This window comes from Sorex araneus, chromosome X (genome assembly GCF_027595985.1).
Source record: "Sorex araneus isolate mSorAra2 chromosome X, mSorAra2.pri, whole genome shotgun sequence".
NCBI classification, from domain to species: Eukaryota; Metazoa; Chordata; class Mammalia; order Eulipotyphla; family Soricidae; genus Sorex; species Sorex araneus.
In genome coordinates, this window is record NC_073313.1 from 244,238,028 (window position 1) to 244,257,039 (window position 19,012).

The following is a 19,012-nucleotide window of genomic DNA, read 5'->3' on the forward strand; positions in this document are numbered from 1 at the left end:
TATTACTAGCCCAAGTCAGCACTAGCATGGGCTAGCCTTAGACAAGTCCAAGTCTCATCCAACACAGTAGAGTCTTGACAAGGACCCTGACTCCAAATAACAAGCAGTTTCTATAGGGTTCAGAGTTAAGAAGCAACTTATTTTGATCTATTTTTATCATTGGCCTTGTTACAATGGTGGTCAGCAATTAGGCAATGGCTAGCAATAGTTTCTAAGGAGGGTACAGTGATTCTTCATGACCAGCCAAACCCCAATGCCCAATTCCTTATCTTGGAAAATTACTCAACTGGGAGTTTACTAGAAACTGCAAGTCCTGCTTTGAGGAAACAGAAACTGAGGCCTAGGTGAGATTTCATTGTTAGCTATAGCTTGTCCTGGCTTCTGAGGAGCCTGTTTTTGGGCCTCACAATGAAAGCTTTGTAACTGTATCTCACCGTGATACAATTAAAAAGAGAAAAAAAAGAAAAGAAAAATATCTCCTGCAGAAAAAGAAAAATATATATATAATATAGCATGGGATGAGAGGCATATCTGTTGCGTTGTATGGGAACCTTAGCATTTGAGATCCCTCCACATATGATATAGGAACTTTATCCAAGTTTTGCCAGTTTTGCAAAACTGGACCAAGTTTTGTTAGTTTCAGAAAACCGGAGTTTTTCCAGTTTCAGAAAACTGGACTGAATTGGCCACGTTTTGCTGGTTTTGGAAAACCGGAGTTTTGCCAGTTTTGGAAAACCAGACTGCGCCTGCTCTTTCTTGTGTAGAAAACCGGCCTTGCAGGACGCTAGTGGGGGGGGGGGGGATTATCAGAAGGGCCCGATCTGGAGACAGGCAGAGGACTTAGGTGGACGTGCCGGAGGGTCGCTGGTCCGTTATGTGGGAGACGTCCCCACTACTCCTGAGACACCCTGAGAACAGTGGACGCTGTTCGGCAAGAAAATTTCCGGGGTGTCAGAATCTGGTTCAGGGGCATGCATTATTGGAACATCTTTTATGGCTGTTGTGTGTCTTCTGGAAGATTGTTTTTATAGTGTCTGGATCTTGGCCTTTCATGGGATTACACGGTGCCAGGGGTTGTTTGTAGCTATGATTGTCTAGCTACTGGAAATGGGGGATCTGGGTGGAAGAGGTCCAGTCTTGATCTGAGCAGGCTTGGAGATCTCAGCCCCAGGTCCCACACACCTGGTGTGAGGCTCGTCCAAGCATGTGGAGATTGGCCTTGAGCATGGCTGTGGCTGAGTTCCAGAGGTCTTTGGCTGCTGGGGCTCTGCTTGGGGTGGGGAGGGAGACTCAACCCACCCTCTCTGAGGGGTCCCAGTGAAGACATCTTATAGCCAAGTTCTCCGTCTTGGAGAACCTGGCAAGTTACAGAGAACTTCCTGCCCGCATGGGAGAGCCTGGCATGCTCACCATGGGGTATTCATATGCCAAATACAGTAACAATGATGGGTCTCATTCTTCTGACCCTGAAAGAGCCTCTAATGTGGCACCGTTGGGAAAGAGGAGTAAAGAGAGGCTGCTAAAATCTCAGGGCTAGAATGAATGGAGACATTACTGGGCCTGCTTGAGCAAATTGATGATCAACGGGATGATAGTGATAGTGATAGTGATAATTGTTCCTAGATTTTTTATGCATTCTCTACTAGTTATTTCATGTTGATATTTTCTGTCTTCATCCATGATTTAGTCTTGGTAGGTTTCTTGGTTCTGGGAGTTTGTTCATTTAAGTGGTTCAATTTGTTGAATATATAATTATTAATAGTCTCTGGTGGTCTTTTGCATTTCTGTGGATTTTTTGACTTATTGCTGGTGTGACAAATAACCAGAGCCTTTCAAAATAATACAAAAATGAATACTGCTAGATTACAATTACGATATTGGCACATCTGATCTTTTTCTGATGTTCTAAAAATAATTAAAAGTTTTTGCTTAAAAGCTTTTTAACCACTTAACAGGAGATGGGTCAGGTTAAAATGCTGTCATTTGTAATAAAAAAAAAAAGATGCCTGAAGTGACACTCGCCTTTATTGCTAAGAGACCCTTCATTCTTTCTGAATATCTAAATAACATAACAAAAGCGGTATCATTCTGAAACTAACCAGCAGCAGAAACTGCTTATTATCCTTTTGATAAGAACACAAAGAACATTTTTAACATTAACAGCGATGAGACATTGTGCTGATTTAAATACAAGGACAAAATCTCATTTAAGGTTTTAAATTTTATTTATCACAAATAACAATATAGTATGTACTTTAGTAAACTAAAAAAGAAAACCTTAAAAATACAACTAATTTTTTATCTTCCCACCATATGGAATAGTGACTTAACTATAATCCAAATTATGTACTTTATGATTAGTACTTATCTCAAGTTTATTGAAAAGCAAAGTTTACCATTTCCCCAGTTAAGACTGACTGTGAGGTTTGAAGGATGACACCTCTAATGTCACATCTAGCATTAGTTTGAAAATTCACAAAAGTTTATGACTGGACTAGTAATACACAATTTAAAGGAAAATAAAAAACTTGGGCCTGAAGGGAAGTTTCTCTTAATATGATCTCAAAGGTGTTTTATGTTAAAAGATACCTTATAATGAAATCATGTATAATATATACTTATTCTGAAAGATGGTAGCAATAATACCAATTGTATCATTGTCTTAAAGCAAGTCAACATTTCCTATAGAGTAAAATACCCTCTTTTGTTGCAATTGGAAATGCTATTAGAAAAAAAAATATTAAAAAAACATTGTTTTTATTGTTTTATTTTTTAACAATTTGCTCACATCAGTTAAGTTGTTAAAGTTTGTGTCTCTGGATTTCAGTGCTGTTGAATCTGTGGTTTGGGTATTTGGTTCTATCATTTCTAACACTACCTTTATACCGTAATTTCCTGACCTGTTCCCATTGTTTCTCATCTGTCTCTTCTGTCCCTCCCCTCCACACTTTCATTCTCCTTTCTATACTCTAGGGCTCAGGAAAGTGATCGTCAAGAGGGCAGGCTGGATTTTGGGGGGGATCAGGGAGCGGTAGAGAAGGGGATGTTTGGGAGGGTACCTGGGAACATTGGTGGAACGTATTTGGCACTGGTGAGATCAATGATACAATACTGTATTTCTAAACCTCAACTCCGAATAACTGTAAATTGCATTGCTTTAATAAAATATATAAATAAATTTATTTTTAAAAAGGAAGTTGGAGGGGCCGGAGAGATAGCACAGCGGGTAGAGTGTTTGCCTTGCATGTGGCTGACCCGGGTTCAATCCCCAGCATCCCGTATGGTCCCCCAAGCACTGCCAGGAGTAATTCCTGAGTGCAAAGCCAGGAGTAACCCCTGAGCATCACTGGGCGTGACCCAAAAGGCAAAAAAAAAATAATAATAAAAGGAAGTTGGAGTTTAAGCCCCCCATACACACAACCTGTCTGTGAAGAGATTTTTCCAAATGAATGAAGAAACAGACCTTAAAAGGAAAGGAAATGCTCATGAGCAAGCCATTTACATAAGAAGACACATAAAAGATTTGCCAAAATATCAGCCACTTCCTGAAATACACCACCATCTAGTTCATGATTAAATGCCAGAGTGCAAAGATATTGTACTACTTAGGTATTTCCACCCTGGGAAATACTCAGGTCACCTCTCTGCTCCTCAAGGGAAGAAAGAATTTAAATGAAAAGTCATTTAAGCAACTTAACTCATATGTGGACAACAACTGTGGATTTAATGTAAACATCAGCATCCCCAGAAGAGGTTAAGTTTACAAGGTAATTACATTACTGAAAACGCAGGATCCAATATATCATGAGATTAAAATAAAAATTTTGAAAAAATAAATTTCATGCTAAATTCTTTTTCTTTAATCTTAAAAATAAAGATGATGTGCCTAATTTCACATGACAGCATCACAATGCCATTTTTTCTAACTACTTTTCTGCTTCACCAAACTGCAAAGTCAACTCTAATTTCACACAATTAGAAAACCATATTCATTATCTGAAAAAAATGCCTAAATTCAGTTCAAGAGGTATAACACTGAGTTGAGGAATACACTGTTAAGTTTTGTTATTAGTTTGTCATTTAAAATTTTGATAAATGGCTACATTCTGTCTGTATTTTCCTCCAATTAAAAAACTTTGTTTGCAAACAGTATGAATAAATACTTTTTGGACAGGTAAATGAATTGCATTGTCAAAGATGTATCCATTGTTCTTCTTCATATTTTTTTAGAATATTTTCTTCAGTTAAATCATAGTTGTTTAAATATAGCGACACTTTTTTGTTGCTGTTGTTTTCTTCTATTTTGTTGTGCAAAAAAGTACAAATTAAAAGTGAGTACAAGCCCGAAATAGTAGAATGTTTATCAGTGAGTTTTGAAAATATTCTTTACTTCCTTTTATAATTTACTGTGGGCATACAAACACTCATAGTACTAAAGGGTAAGGAGATTACTTATTGGAGGAAAATAAAATCAATAATTGTGTTAGGAGGCAGAAAAAATAAAGCAATAATCCAAGAAAAATGAAGGCATAAGTTTCATTAATTGGGAAATGCATATTTTGATATGCAATACGACTTTATAATTTTTACTCCTATGTTCACCAAGATAGTATATAAGAATTTACATTGGTTCAAATATTAAGCTTCATGTTATAATTGAACTAATTTCTCTGGAAAATATTTATTAAAATCCAAAGCCTCTAAAATGTAAATTTCTTACAATTATAACTATATTCTATGAACATACATTAATAAGTTAACAAATCATATTTGCCTCACTAAACTATAGTTTTTAAGTATTCTCCACCCTTCATTTACAAAATAATATTCTTATTTATTTGCCTTTGTGACCGCTCCCATGTTGAGATTGAAAAAGTAGAAGATATTCTGAGAACAAATATTTCTTAGACATATTATTTTTAAAAGCACTGACTTATAGTGACCACAAAGAGGACACAAATTTATAATTAAATAGCTTTAGAATTCTGAGTATTTTATGTTGTATTCATTATAAGTCAGATTCCTGTTTATTGCAATGTAGTGACACTCAGATCTTGAAGAATAATACTACATGAAAAATGGGGAAGAATTAAATATCGGTCTTGCAAATCTTAAAGAATATGGCGAAAGTAGCAGAGTTATATACTAAATTTTCTTTGAATTGCAAAAGCAAAACAAAACATGATGAATAAAAAGAAAAGTAAATTTTAAAAGAGATATTGACACGCCTAGAGAAATCTATTATTGAATAAAATTGAAATGCAAGCTTCATAATTAGCATTTTTCATATTTAAGAATATAATTTCATTTTTCACTAGTCCCAACTGACAAATATACTAGTATTGTATGTATGAAATACATAGAAACCAAAAATACAGAAACTTTAGCAGAATGGATTTCTAGAAATTGTTTGGATTTAAATAATTTTCTGAGATATTTATTAAACACACTAAGATGATCCCACTAAAATTTCCATTAAGATAGTCAAGGTTCACAAACATCCCATGTGTTACCAAAAAAGCTACACATTCTGATTACTCATATCATGTCAGAAACAATAACTACCCTCTTTTTAAGGATTGAGAAGAGGGTAGTGATTCTATCCCACTTGATATCAAATTTTTATATCAACACTGGTAGGAATAGCAGTTTCTGGATAAAAATATTGAGTAATATACTTACAACAGTTTTCAGCTTTTCTATTGTCCCGGATCACTATTCTTTGGTTGATGGTGCTGAAAAGAGTTGTCCAATTTATAGTATGGTAATAACACAAGTTGCTATTGTCAGTGATATAGATGTTTCCTGCACTGATTTCCTTCAGAGATTGGAACTGTAGAGAAGTGATACCTTGTTGCTTGAGAATAAGTAAAGAGAGGCCACTAAAGAGAAGGAAGTAAGAAAAGGAACAATAATAAATATTTTCTGTCTAAGAAATGCATTTTACTGTAAGGTAAAGATTTCACATCTTAGTCTACCAAGTTAAATGCTAAAATGAGACTGATTCAATCAGTGCATTTCACTTAAACATCGTTTCTTTACTTGATATATTTAGTTACTTAAAAAAGTAAGCTTCTGGTCCCTAAAGAAAAATGTTCATTTTCTAAGTATGAATATTAATTTTGCACCATTAACTCTGTCTATATATTTCCACTGACAGGGCTACACACTGCCTTTTCTACTAAGCCTTAGGTCATTTTTGTTGTTGATGTTTGTTTTGGGGCAACACCCGGCAGTGCTCAAGGTTCACTCCCAGGTCTGCTCATAAATCATTCCTGGTGGGGCTTCAGGACCATATTTGATGCTACAGAACAAACCTAGGGCAGCCCTGTGCAAGGCAAGTGCTCTACCTGTTGTTCTATCACTCTGGCCAACCCCTGAATCTAAAATTCCCTGATAATGAAGTCCTGTACTAAGACGAAGTAACTAACTTTTTATGGAATCATTCATCTATTCAACATAAAACATTAATCCAATTCTATATAATAAATTTAGATATGATTTCAATTGAAAACTTTCATAGAGATTATCTATAGATATTTAGATTAATTTTTACCTCAAAACCCAAATATATATAGTATAATAATGGAAAAGATCTATCAGGAAATGAAATACTCAATATTAAAGAGAAGCATAAAATCGAACGGAAAATATACACCAAGGGCTTACACAACTGGAAAAAGCATCTCTAAAATTTAAATAACAACTACAGTGAGGAAACAAATGTTCAATTTCAATATAGTTCATCATTTTTGTTGTTATTCCATTGCTGTTTTGCTTTTTGGAGTGGGTCACACCCGCTGAAGCTCAGGAATTACTCCTGAGCTTGGCAGTGGTCAGGGGACCACATGAAATTGGTTACATTTATGACAAGTGCCTTACCCCAAGAGAGACATTTTGTAACGAAATTCCTCCTGCAGTATTGGGAGAGAGGATAAGGGTTAAGGTCTTGCATGCATGAAACCCTGGTTCAATCTCTGCACTGCATGTGATCATTTAAGCTCTGGCAGGATCTACTCCTGAGCACTGGAATTGATCCATTGACAAAGTATGGTGCCTCCCATTAAAAAAAATAGTCCTAAAAAAATCTCTTTTATTCTCTCATAAATAAATATCCAACAGCAAAATTTCAATCAAGTAATGAATGTGATTTTACATTATGGAAATCAAAGCTGTCTCTCTTTAGTTGTATAACACAGACACACATATTTATTATACTTTGATATTGATGTTCAATTTTATGTGTCAACATGTGTGTGTTCAACTTAAATGTAATTTTCTTTCTCATATCTTTTCTTCCATCATAACCACCTCAATTGTTGTTAACAGTGTAAGCATAAGTTCTTGAAAAATTCATGACTTTCTACTAAATGGATGGAAAATGTTGTTCATATAGGACACCTTACTAGGGACTATCTTAACTTTATTGTTGCTAAGTACTTTTACTCCTTATAATGTTAAAATATTTTAGAGACATGCCTATTTTTTAAAGAAAAAATTCAATCATCCTGCTGTAAAATACAAAATATCTGATATGGTAGTAATTTGATACCTGTTAAAGTAAAAAAAAAAAGTAAGTAGAAATGTTATATAAACCAATTTTAACTCTCCAGTATTTCATAGATAAAATTAAATTAAAAATTAATTCATTCCTTAACATAATAATAATAATGTGTTTATTATGTGAATAAAAATATTGGCATTAGACCAGTGTTTCCTGAATACAAATTTCTTCTAGTGATGCATATAAAGTGCTGTAACATGACCATTGATAGACAAACAAGAACCTCCTGGTAAAATAGACTGTGTCTCAGATACCTAGCCACTATCAAATCAGCCAGTTCTGTTTTTTAACATGCGCAAATGAAGATTAAAGTTAATGATTTCCATCATGCATTCCAAAATACAATCCCCTAGGTGATTGGTCATTTAAAAAATAATTTTAAAAAATATATTCTTCATACTTTGAAGCCCAGTCAGGGGTATAATTCTTTGAGTTTATCTCTGGAATTAAAAGTTCAGTATCTCAGCTGATTTCACTGTGGTACCTCAGATAGGAGCAGGCATCCTCTCTTTCTCCGCCTGCACCAGACAACTCTGGCAGCCCCAACCTCCAGAAACCTATTACCACCACCCTCACAGCCAGTCTTCACAGGGTTATCCTGGGCCCCCCACACAAGAGAATAAATCCACTGAAAAATCCAGGTGTGCAGGATCAGTGACTGAAAACTCCAGGTCCCAAGGGGTTGGGATGGGGCAGTCCTTTCCCATTTCTCAGCCCTTCCTCATGCCCACGAACTACCTCTGACTACCGTTTAAGCGCATAAACAGCCATGATCTACAGACTCACAAATGAATCTCAGAACCGAGCAGCTCTCTGCAGAGATGGCTCCGGACCCTGATTATTTTAATTTTTAGACTCCCAGAAGTGCGTAGCCACTTTTGTGGCCATGCTATATGGCATATAATTTTTTTTTTGCTTCTTTTCGTTGAATCACTGTGTGATAGACGCTTACAGGTATCTTATACTATTCATAACAAGCAATATAAAATAAATTATTATGAATCTGCCTGTGGGATAAGTTTGAGTGGTGGTAGGAAATTTCAAAATAATGGTGGTCGAAAGGTATAATGGTGGTGGGGTAGGTATTGAAATATTGGATGCGATCAATTACTGTAAAGTTCTTTATGAAAATAAATTTTTTAAAAAAGTTCAGTTTCTCTAATATCAATAGATTAATGAGACTGATGATCTGACAAATTGTGCTAATAGTTCTTCTCTTGAAATCAGACAAAGTTGCTCTGATCATATATACCTACCTATAGAGTACTCTTCCCCCGATGGTGACCAGGTTAGAAAAAACACTAAAGTCAGTCATGTTTGGCGGCCATGATTGTATGTTCAAAAAACCTACAAAAGATAAAAACCATAAAAAAATTCAGGTGCCCATAACTCAGTAATTATGTTTAATAGTGATTATACTGGGGTGATAGCACCGTGGGTAGGGCGTTTGCCTTGCATGCGCCCAACCCAGGTTCGATTCCTCCATCCCTCTCAGAGAGCCTGGCAAGCTACCAAGAGTATCCCGCCCACATGGCAGAATCTGGCAAGCTACCTGTGGTGTATTCAATATTCCAAAATCAGTAACAAGAAGTCTCACAATGGAGACATTACTGGTGCCCTCTTGAGCAAATCAATGAACAGCGGGATGACAGTGTGACAGTACTCTACTTAAAATATGATTAAAATTCATCAAAGGAAGAGAGATAATGAGACGAATATTATTATTATTATTATTATTATTATTATTATTATTATTGAACCATTACTTATCACACTTATTCTTCTGCAATTTAGTATTTATCCAAAAATTCTGGGCTATACTGAGGTAATAAATATATAAATATTGAGTAATGGGTTGTGCCTACCTCTAAGACATAGAAAATTATGTTAATAAAGGCAACAGAATCTGAGTGAGAACTAGTGTTTAGAGCAAAGTTTACCTTGGGGGAAAATGGAGGAGGGGTTGGTCACTGTGGCAATGGTGGAGGGAAATGACAATGAAGGGTGTGGTGCAGGAATGTGTTACACGTGAAATCCTATCATTAGCAGGACTGTAAACTATAATAAAATGAAATTTAGTAAAATCTCATGCCTAAAATAAAATTTAAGAAAATATGTTAAAAGTTCTGAATATTTCCATTTGATTATTCTTTAAAAATATAGAATAAACTGTTCCAACTTTTGTGAAATTCTTTATTACTCCATGTGGATGCTTACAACACTGGATATATCTATTACATAGTACTTAGCACTGTCATCCCATTGTTCATTGGTTTGCTCGAGCGGGCACCAGTAACATCTTCATTGTGAGACTTGTTGTTTTTGGCATATTGAATATGCCACAGGTAGCTTGCCAGGCTCTGCCATGTGGGTGGGATACTCTTGGTAGCTTGCCGGGCTCTCCAAGAGGGATGGAGGAATTGAACCCAGGTTGGCCACATGCAAGGCAGATGCCCTACCCACTGTGCTATTGCTCCAGCCTTATGTCTACATAATGTCTATTATATATCTCTGTTAATTATTGCCATAAGGAATTTACTGACATATGTAACATTCCTGTGTTCATTTCAAATTTTTTGTTAGTAAAATTTCTGGTTCATATCTATGTTCTAAATTACCTTTTATTTATTTATTTATTTTGCTTTTTGAGTCACATCCAGCAGTGGTAGTGCTCAGGGGTTACTCCTGGCTTGGCACTCAGGAATTACTCCTGGTGGTGCTCGGGGGACTATATGGGATGCTGGGGATCGAACCTGGGTTGGCTGCATGCAAGACCTGCTGTACTGTAACTCCAGCCTCCACATTACCTTTTTTATGGCAGTCTGAACAATATTATGTGCTCAATAAAGTATGTGTCAAATAAATGCCACCTGCTTAATTTATATGTATGAGAACTTGTAAAAATGTAAACAAGAAAACATGCATGTAAAGATTCAAATGAGGGGGCCAGTACAGCTAGGTAAGGCTGCTTTGCAGAGGCCAAGCTGGGTTCAATTTCTGGGAACCCAAATGACTCCTTGATCCAACCAGGAGTGTTTACTGAGCACAGAGTCAGGAGTAAGTCCTGATCACCACCAGGTAAGCCCCCCACCCCTACTCCTCCTCAAATCAGTCAAAGGTTCAGCTGACAATTGCAGAAACAGTGACTTCAAAATTTCAAGGTAATTCGTCTTTATATTCCATGGGCCATTAAAGGATGTACAAATGATAAGGAATAAGATATCTATCATTTAGAAGGGAATACATTTTTTATAATTAGAATTTGCTATGAAAATGCTTTGCTAACTGCAATTTATGGTTTGCTTTTAAGAAAACAATTTTCACATAATTCATTGTTCAATAATCACAGTTCAAAAAATTACCTGTTATCTCTCGAACTGTCCGAAAGACATTCAATTTCTCTGGGTCTATGGCCTCTATTGCATTATAAGGATCCCTAGAAAATTAAGAGGAAACACAAATGAATATGAAATTATGTGTAGAAGTGCAAATAAGTGAAAGATGACAGTTATTATTCAAATTCAACTTTATCAAGAGATAGTGTACCAATACCTTGTTTAAATTTTTTTGTTCTAGATACACAAGTGGAACTTTAAAGGATCCTTGTGGAAATTTTTGATGACACTGAATACAGTGATTATCAAAAGCTATTCTAAAACCTGGGAAATGGTTCAAATTGACTACTATAAATTAACTCAAAATGTAGCATTTTCTTTTATAAGCTATTTCATTTACATTTATTTTTAAATGCATTCATATTTCAGATAATATAACAGCAAAAAATTATTGTTTTGAGAACAATTATTATTTGGGCTCCTCAAATAATTCTAAATTGTTAATACCCCCTCAAACAATACAGGAAAAATGAAAGTGCTTACACACTCAAAAAAATCATCCTTTTTTGCTATATCTTCATATTTACTCATGAATGTTTGTAGTATTCATAATATTAAATGGCAGTTGCTAGACATAGAGCTTACTGGTGCAATCTTGTTCTTCCTGATTCATTCATATTTACTTTGTAACACATGAACTACTTGTTTCAATCTACATGAGCCATAGTCACATTTGAAATATATATATGCAATACAAATTTACAAGAGTACACATTTTTGAAACTTGAAACGCTGAATGATTTTATGCATTTAAAGCATACCATTTACCAGGGATTCAAGGAACACTCACAGTTTTGCTTTGTTTTGGGTGTGGGAGCTACATTTATTAGACCTCAGAGACTATTTCCAGCTCACTGTCTCATGGCTACCCTTGGCGGTGCTCAAAGAACCATAAGGAATCATATTCCTTTTTAAAGGAGTGCATAGCATTTTTGTCATTTTATTTGTGTTGTGCAGAGTTGAGGCCACACTTAGCTATGCTCACTCTGGTCAGGCTTATTTTCTTATGGTGCTCAGGGGACCATATGTGGACCATCAGGGATTAAACCAGGGTCAGCTGCATACAAGCACCTTACTCAAGATAGTTTCTCTTTGGCACAGTAATTTTATATTTAATGTTTTGTTTGTTTTATTAACGTTAGAAGACATTTTATGGGCTGGGAGCTGGCTCAAAGGTCTAGAGCACTTGCTTTTCTGAGGGGCACTTGCTTTTCTGGGGGGGTGGCCTGAGTTTGCTCACTGATAAATAAATACAGGATTTTGTTAGTGATGGCCGAGCAATGTGCTGGGAGTAACTTCAGAGCACCACCACGTATGGTCCAAAAACAGAAAAGAACAAAAAAGAGAAAGAAGGAAAAAAGGATTGCTTGTTTGTTTCTTGTTTCATGGCTATACGCAGTGGAGCTCAGGATTTTCTCTGGTCTCTGAGCTCAGGGATCATTCCTGGAGGGGCTGAGGGGACCATATGGGGTACTGGGGAATAGAACCCTGGTTCACCACCATGTGAAAGTCAAGGACAGCTCAGGCCTAAAGAAGAAATAAAATTTTCTGTTAACCTGGACAAACAGAAACCTCATGTTTACATACACTTTTTTTAAGGAAATATAAATTATACTCATTAATCATTTGTATCCATTTGATTGGGCTGGAGTGATAGTACAGCGGTAGGACATTTGCCTTGCATGCAGCCAACCCGGATTCGATACCTCCACCCCTCCTAGAGAGCCCATCAAGCTACCGAGAGTATCTTGCCTGCAGGGCAGAGCCTGGCAAGCTAACCGTGACATATTCGATATGCCAAAAACAGTAACAAGTCTCAAGATAGAGACGTTACTGGTGCCCGCTCGAGCAAATCGATGAGCAACAGGATGACAGTGACAGTGACAGTGATCCATTTTATCAATGCAGTGAATTTTGTGGTTGATTTGCTATGAAGATGTAATTTAACAGTCTTTGTAAGTCTTTTTATTTATACTGGAAATAAAAAATAGATATGTTTTGTAGCTTACCCCCTTCTCAGGAGACGTAACTACAAATCTCACCCCTAGCACAAAAGGAACGCTGGAAAAACAATAAGGAAACGTGTAGAAAATCACCAAAGTACAATGAGTGAAAACAAAACCACTGGAGACAAAAGAAACCAGTAAATTCTCAGACAGGGTCTTTAGTGACACTGATATGAGGATGTCCAATGAGACAAAAAAAAAAGGCTAAAAAAAAAGTAAAACAAAAAGTTACAAGTATATAAGTATAAAGATAAGGTATCATCTCCACAATACTAGAAAAGATTTAATAGTTATTCTTTGAAAAAAGCAGTGTGTCTAGACCAGCTCTGGTCATGTAATCAAATAACCTGACTTTATCTAGAAACACTCAAAAATTCAGGGCAAGCACAAAATAATGGGGTCAGTTCAAATCTTTACTGAGAAAACTTCCAGATTTCAGGAATAAAATGAATGCTGTGGTGTTCACCTGAAGCCTAATGGACCACAGAAATTTTATATACTTAATTTTTGAGATTCAGGGCGCTCATAAAATAAGTTGACAGATTCCCACTTACCGACTTCAAAGTCCCTCTAGGGAGTGTCATCCTATAGTCACTTAAAATCTATAGTACTGTAAAATTGAGAACTTTCCCAGCTAAACCCAGAGCATGTTAAAAGAACATTATGTACACTCTGTCACTGTATTTGGTGACTCAAAATAAAGCTCAGGATAAAAAACCAAACATATTTTCAAAAGTCCGTTGAAATCATTTCATTTTTTTGCTAAACCTGTTATGTTTATCCATGGTTGGTCAGCACTGCAGATTACTGTCAGTTCCATTTGGGACACAACCTGGCCTTGATGTGATGAGCATTTTGTTAATCCAAGTCTCTTGCAGGGAAAGCATGTGCTAGGGATCTGAGCTGCCATTGTGGCAAAGAGTCACTGTCACTGTCACTGTCATCCCGTTGCTCATCAATTTGCTCGAGCGGGCACCAGTAACGTCTCCATTGTGAGACTTCTTGTTACTGTTTTTGGCATATCGAATACGTCACGGGGAGCTTGCCAGGCTCTGCCGTGCAAGCAGGAATACTCTCAGTAGCTTGCTGGGCTCTCCAAGAAGGGCAGGGGAATTGAACCCGGCGGCCACGTGCAAGACTGCAAGGCGAACACCCTATCTGCTGTGCTATTGCTCCAACCCAAGGCAAAGAGTATGTTTTTTAATGATTTGCTTTGGTTTGGGCTTTTGTTATGGGGCCACACCCTGAAGTATTCAGGATCTAGTCCTGGCATAATGCTTGGTTATAGATGATGCTTAGAAAACTGTGCAGTATCAAGAACCAAACCTGGGGTTTCTGCATTCAAAGCATGCCTTCCAGCATTTTGAGTTACTTCCCTGGCCCGTTGCACAGTAAAAGCTTAGCCATCTCTAGGTCACTTTTGAAGGTTCATGTTCCATCTACTTGCTCACAATGGACAGTAACTCTCAAAGGAGTAGTTCTTCCACCACAGAGAAATTAGAATATTTGTAGAGGTGTCTCAGATGTAACACAAATGGGGGATGCACTAAGATTTCAGTACTTTATTATTCCAAGCCAATAAAATTGAATACATTTTGTTATATTTAAGGGGACCACCAAGTGGTGCTCATGGGGCCTGCAATACTCATCCACTCAGTCTGTCAATTCTGTGTTAGAACTGGAGCTGTAGTCCAAATTGAGCCCATTGTTTCGAGACCAGCAGGGTCACTGAATCAGTGCTACATCAGACTATATCAGGTCCATGGGAGCCTATACAGTAAAGTCTTGGGCAATCTGAAGGTGCAGACCATACTTTTACTGCATATATAATTCTATAGTCAGGGTACTTTTATTTGAATGAAAAGAATTCTTCACTTCCTTTTGTTTTTTAACAATTTATGGTTACTTATTTCTCATTGAGTGGCCACCTAGCTTTCTGGTTTTCTTGTCTTATTTCCCTTTACTTCCTTCATAAACTGACTTCTAGTCTTGATTTTTCACAAATTCAAGTTTTTATTACAAATATAAGCTAAGCATGTTCTTAAATATACATTTTATTAAACATTTTGTTAATAATTAGAAGATAATGACTTCTATGTAAAATGGAATGTGTTTATGATTTTTTTTTTGCTCTTTTGGGTCACACCCAGTGATGCTCAGGGGTTACTCTTGGCTTTGCACTCAAGAATTACTCCTGGTGGTGCTGGAGGACCACATGGGATGCTGGAAATCGAACCCGGGTCAGCCACATGCAAGGTAAATGCCTACCCACTGTGAAATTGCTACAACCCCATATTTATGATTTTTATTTCACAATTATAAGGGAAGTATTAAAATGCTTAATATATAAAAGAAGGTCGCTGGATCTGGATGAAACACAATGCAGAAAAGCCATCTTTACTCCTATGTTCATTGCAGTGATATTCACAATAGTCAGAATCTGGAAAAAATCCCAAGTGCCCAAGAACAGAAAAGCAAATAAAGAAACTATGGCACATCTACACAATGGAACACTAAGCAGCAGTTAGGAAAAATGAAGTCATAAAATTTGTTATTCATGGATGGACATGGAGAATATAATATACTAAGTGAAATGAGTCAGAGTGAGAGGGAAAAATAGAAGGATTCAACTCATTAGTGAGATATATACATATACTTGTACACATCATATATATGAATATATATAACATATTATTTGAATAATACCTATAGACAGAAAAATAAGGGCCAGGGTACTGGTCCATGTAGGAATCTTGCCACAAAGGGGGAGCAGGAGTGCAGCTAGGACGAAAAGGGACAACTATGACAATGAGAGTTGGAAACGATCACTCTGGACAAAAGCTGAGTGCTCAAAGGCGGTAAAGTCATATGCATGGCAAGTTTTCAGTAACTGTATTGCAAACAGAAATGCCTCAAAGGAAAATAATAGACAGAGAGAGAGAGAGATGGGTGGTAGACCATTGTATGACTGAAACTCAGTCATGAACAACTTTGCAACTGCAAATCTCACAGTGATTTAATTTTAAAAAGTACTCTTCATGAGAATATGATTTAAAATGCTTCCCTATAGTAATAGACTTTTAGACAAAAGCTATACCATAATCTAGTAGAAACAGATAATGTGTATCAATTAGCTGTGCCTTATTTTTAAGAAGGAGCTGTTTGTATGATATGTTCTCTCATTCATGGTGATACTTGGCTTAAAAATAGCTAAAATATGGATATGTTATCATACTGGATATAGCAAACAGCTAAATGATATAGATATACTGTATACTGATACTAACTACCTAGGCCATGTTGGCAATAGTTTCTTTGTATTTTGATTTAAAAGGCCAGTAGTTAATAACGCAAATCTAACTGAATGTATCCTATCCTAAAGTTGAGGGCACTACCTAACTTCAACAGATTTTTGTCATCTAGTAATATGTCCTGAGACTTAATAAATTTTCATATTTTCAAAGTATATTCAAAATCTATTTATTGGGAACCAGAAAGATAATACTTTGGGCAGGGCAATTGCGTTGGATGTTACCAACCTAGTTTCAATCCCTAGAACCCCATATAGTCCCTGAATATATAGTCCCAAGGGTTATTCCTGAGCTTAGAGCCAGGAGTAAACCCTGAGAATTCTAGGGGTTTGGTGCCCAGACAAACTCTCTCTCTCTCTCTCTCTGTCTATATATATATATATATATATACACACACATATGTATGTGTATCTCTCTACATATACATATATGTGTCTCTCTATATACACATATATGTGTGCATGTATATATATGTGTGTACTTTACACATAATATATACATACATATACATATTATGTGTGTGCACACACACACACACATATATATAAATCTTGGGTTAAATATAACATATCTAGAGAAGAAAGTAAACACATATAATTATAACTCTTTCTGGAATGAACCCATAGTAAAGCACCTTAAATTAAAGAAATGTTTTATGAACTAAAATCTAAAGGGGAGTATTTGAATGGAAAGCAGCACCTTGCTTTATTTCTCTTGCTATTCCTATGTGTACATATTTATTCATAATGTGTTCAATTATATCGCTTCTAGAACTGATGCGATATATGTTTAGGGTAAAATTTGAAATGAAGTATATAGTATCTTTCTTCAATGTAGTGTATAGAATTACTGTTTGGGGATTAACTAGTAATATAGACAAAGAATTCAAAGTTGGTTGTTTTACCAGCTGAAACCACCATGCAGTTCTATAATGAAAAAGCCTATAAAATTGCACAAATTTTTATTGCCAAAATGAAACTCCTCTAGCATATTTCCATGCTAGTGCTAACTTCCTAATGTGAGAGAGCAAATGACACAGCAGGGCAAAGAAAATTTTGAAAAGCTCAAGGTAATTTCAAATTCTATCTCTTTCACTATAGAAATACTTTTTGTAAAAGATCTTGTTGATTTTGTTATGAACAAAATAAGTTAGGAACTTTAATGAACTTATCCACCTCACTCACCGATATTATTTCCATTAGCATAACTAAGAACATGTCAAGTTTTTGAAAATGGAAAATGCGTTGCAAATATTTTTTAGATTTTATATAATTTACATATTTTTAAAGCTAAATAAACCCCAAACTCAAATTCAAGATCTACTTCCAAACTTTGACTTATAATCAATTTTTACAATCACTAATTTATTATCAAAATTAAATGTGGCATTTAATTTTATTAAAGAGCATTAACATAAGGCAGAACTTTTGTGGATACACAGAAATAAAGAAACACAGTTAAAGGATATTTTAATTGTATGAAAAGAAATGGAACTTTGGTGGTTAATTTAATGTAGTCTACATAGCTATTCATATATAGCTATTCATATATATAGCTATTCATATATAGCTATTCATATATAATTATGCATACAACCAAATAGTATATCATAATGCCATATTAATTCCGTAATTTAAAAGAAATCATTAACTCTTCGTTGTGTAAAATAATTTCCTACCAAAATTTAGTACTGACCCATGAATGCCTGTGACAAGGAAGATCAAATTCCCATTGATTTTGGTGCAGTTTATAAATTTGTCGATGTTACTGGAATCCACGGTCTGAGCAGACATCAGTGATCCTGTACCAATGCCATCACAAGCTGTAGAAACAAGACTCATACTTAGGAAGTTGAGAACTTTTTATCCAGCCAATTAAAGAATCATTATAAACACATTGTTGTTTATCAAATAAATCCTTCGCTCATGAAACATTTTCTACTAGAAACACTTCATAATATTTTTGTACTATAATCTAGTGATCATCACTCATTATAAAAACTATATTTTACATCAAAACTCAGAATGCACATGTAACACATACATAACTAAAATAACTTTTACCAATACTTTCCCTTATGACAATGTTATCCTCTACCTAAATTATGCCCATTATTATTTTAATTCTTTTTTAAGTAACATGAATCCACTTAGAACATATATTAATCAGAATGCTAATAACATGAGTTATAAACATATCAGTCTTTTAAGCACTTTCACTTAAATTGAGTAGTACCTGTAATCTCTAAAGAATCTACATAATTAGGTAGGTGTGGAGAAAGAATAAGAAAGGTAGGAGTATATAAAAAAAATGTGCCTGATGTTTGTCCTATTTTTATGGTGTGGAAGGCAAAATATTTAGAGATTTTAGGCAATAATTTTTCCCTGCTGTATTAGTTTATCGGACTGGAGCAATAGCACAGCAGGTAGGGCATTTGCTTTGCACGTGGCCAACCCGGGTTCTATTCCTCTGTCCCTCTCAGAGAGCCTGGCAAGCTACCAAGAGTATCCCGCCCGCATGGCAGAGCCTGGCAAGCTCCCTGTGGCGTATTCGATAAGCCAAAAACAGTAACAATAATGGGCCTCATTCCCCTAACACTGAAAGAGCCCCCCCCCCATATGGCAGAATTGGTCAGGGACGAGTAAGGAGAGGCAGATAAAAGCACGCCACAGGGACAAATGGAGACATTACTGGTGCCCGCTCAAGCAAATAGATGAACAGGACAAAAGTGCTACA

At 35.9% G+C, this 19,012-nt stretch overlaps 1 protein-coding gene across 5 annotated transcripts in view; it reads right to left on the bottom strand.

Moving 5' to 3' along the window:
- Positions 1 to 19,012, bottom strand: part of ERBB4 (erb-b2 receptor tyrosine kinase 4) — a 1,184,587-nt gene that overhangs the window by 313,945 nt on the left and 851,630 nt on the right. For all 5 annotated transcript variants that reach the window (XM_004601330.2, XM_055119903.1, XM_004601331.3 and 2 more), the window contains exons 9-12: positions 17,972 to 18,098; positions 10,927 to 11,000; positions 8,821 to 8,911; positions 5,683 to 5,882 (exon numbers count right to left, since the gene is read on the bottom strand). In XM_004601330.2, coding sequence (XP_004601387.2) covers positions 5,683 to 5,882; positions 8,821 to 8,911; positions 10,927 to 11,000; positions 17,972 to 18,098 — 492 coding nt within the window. The remainder of the gene's footprint in view (positions 1 to 5,682; positions 5,883 to 8,820; positions 8,912 to 10,926; positions 11,001 to 17,971; positions 18,099 to 19,012) is intronic.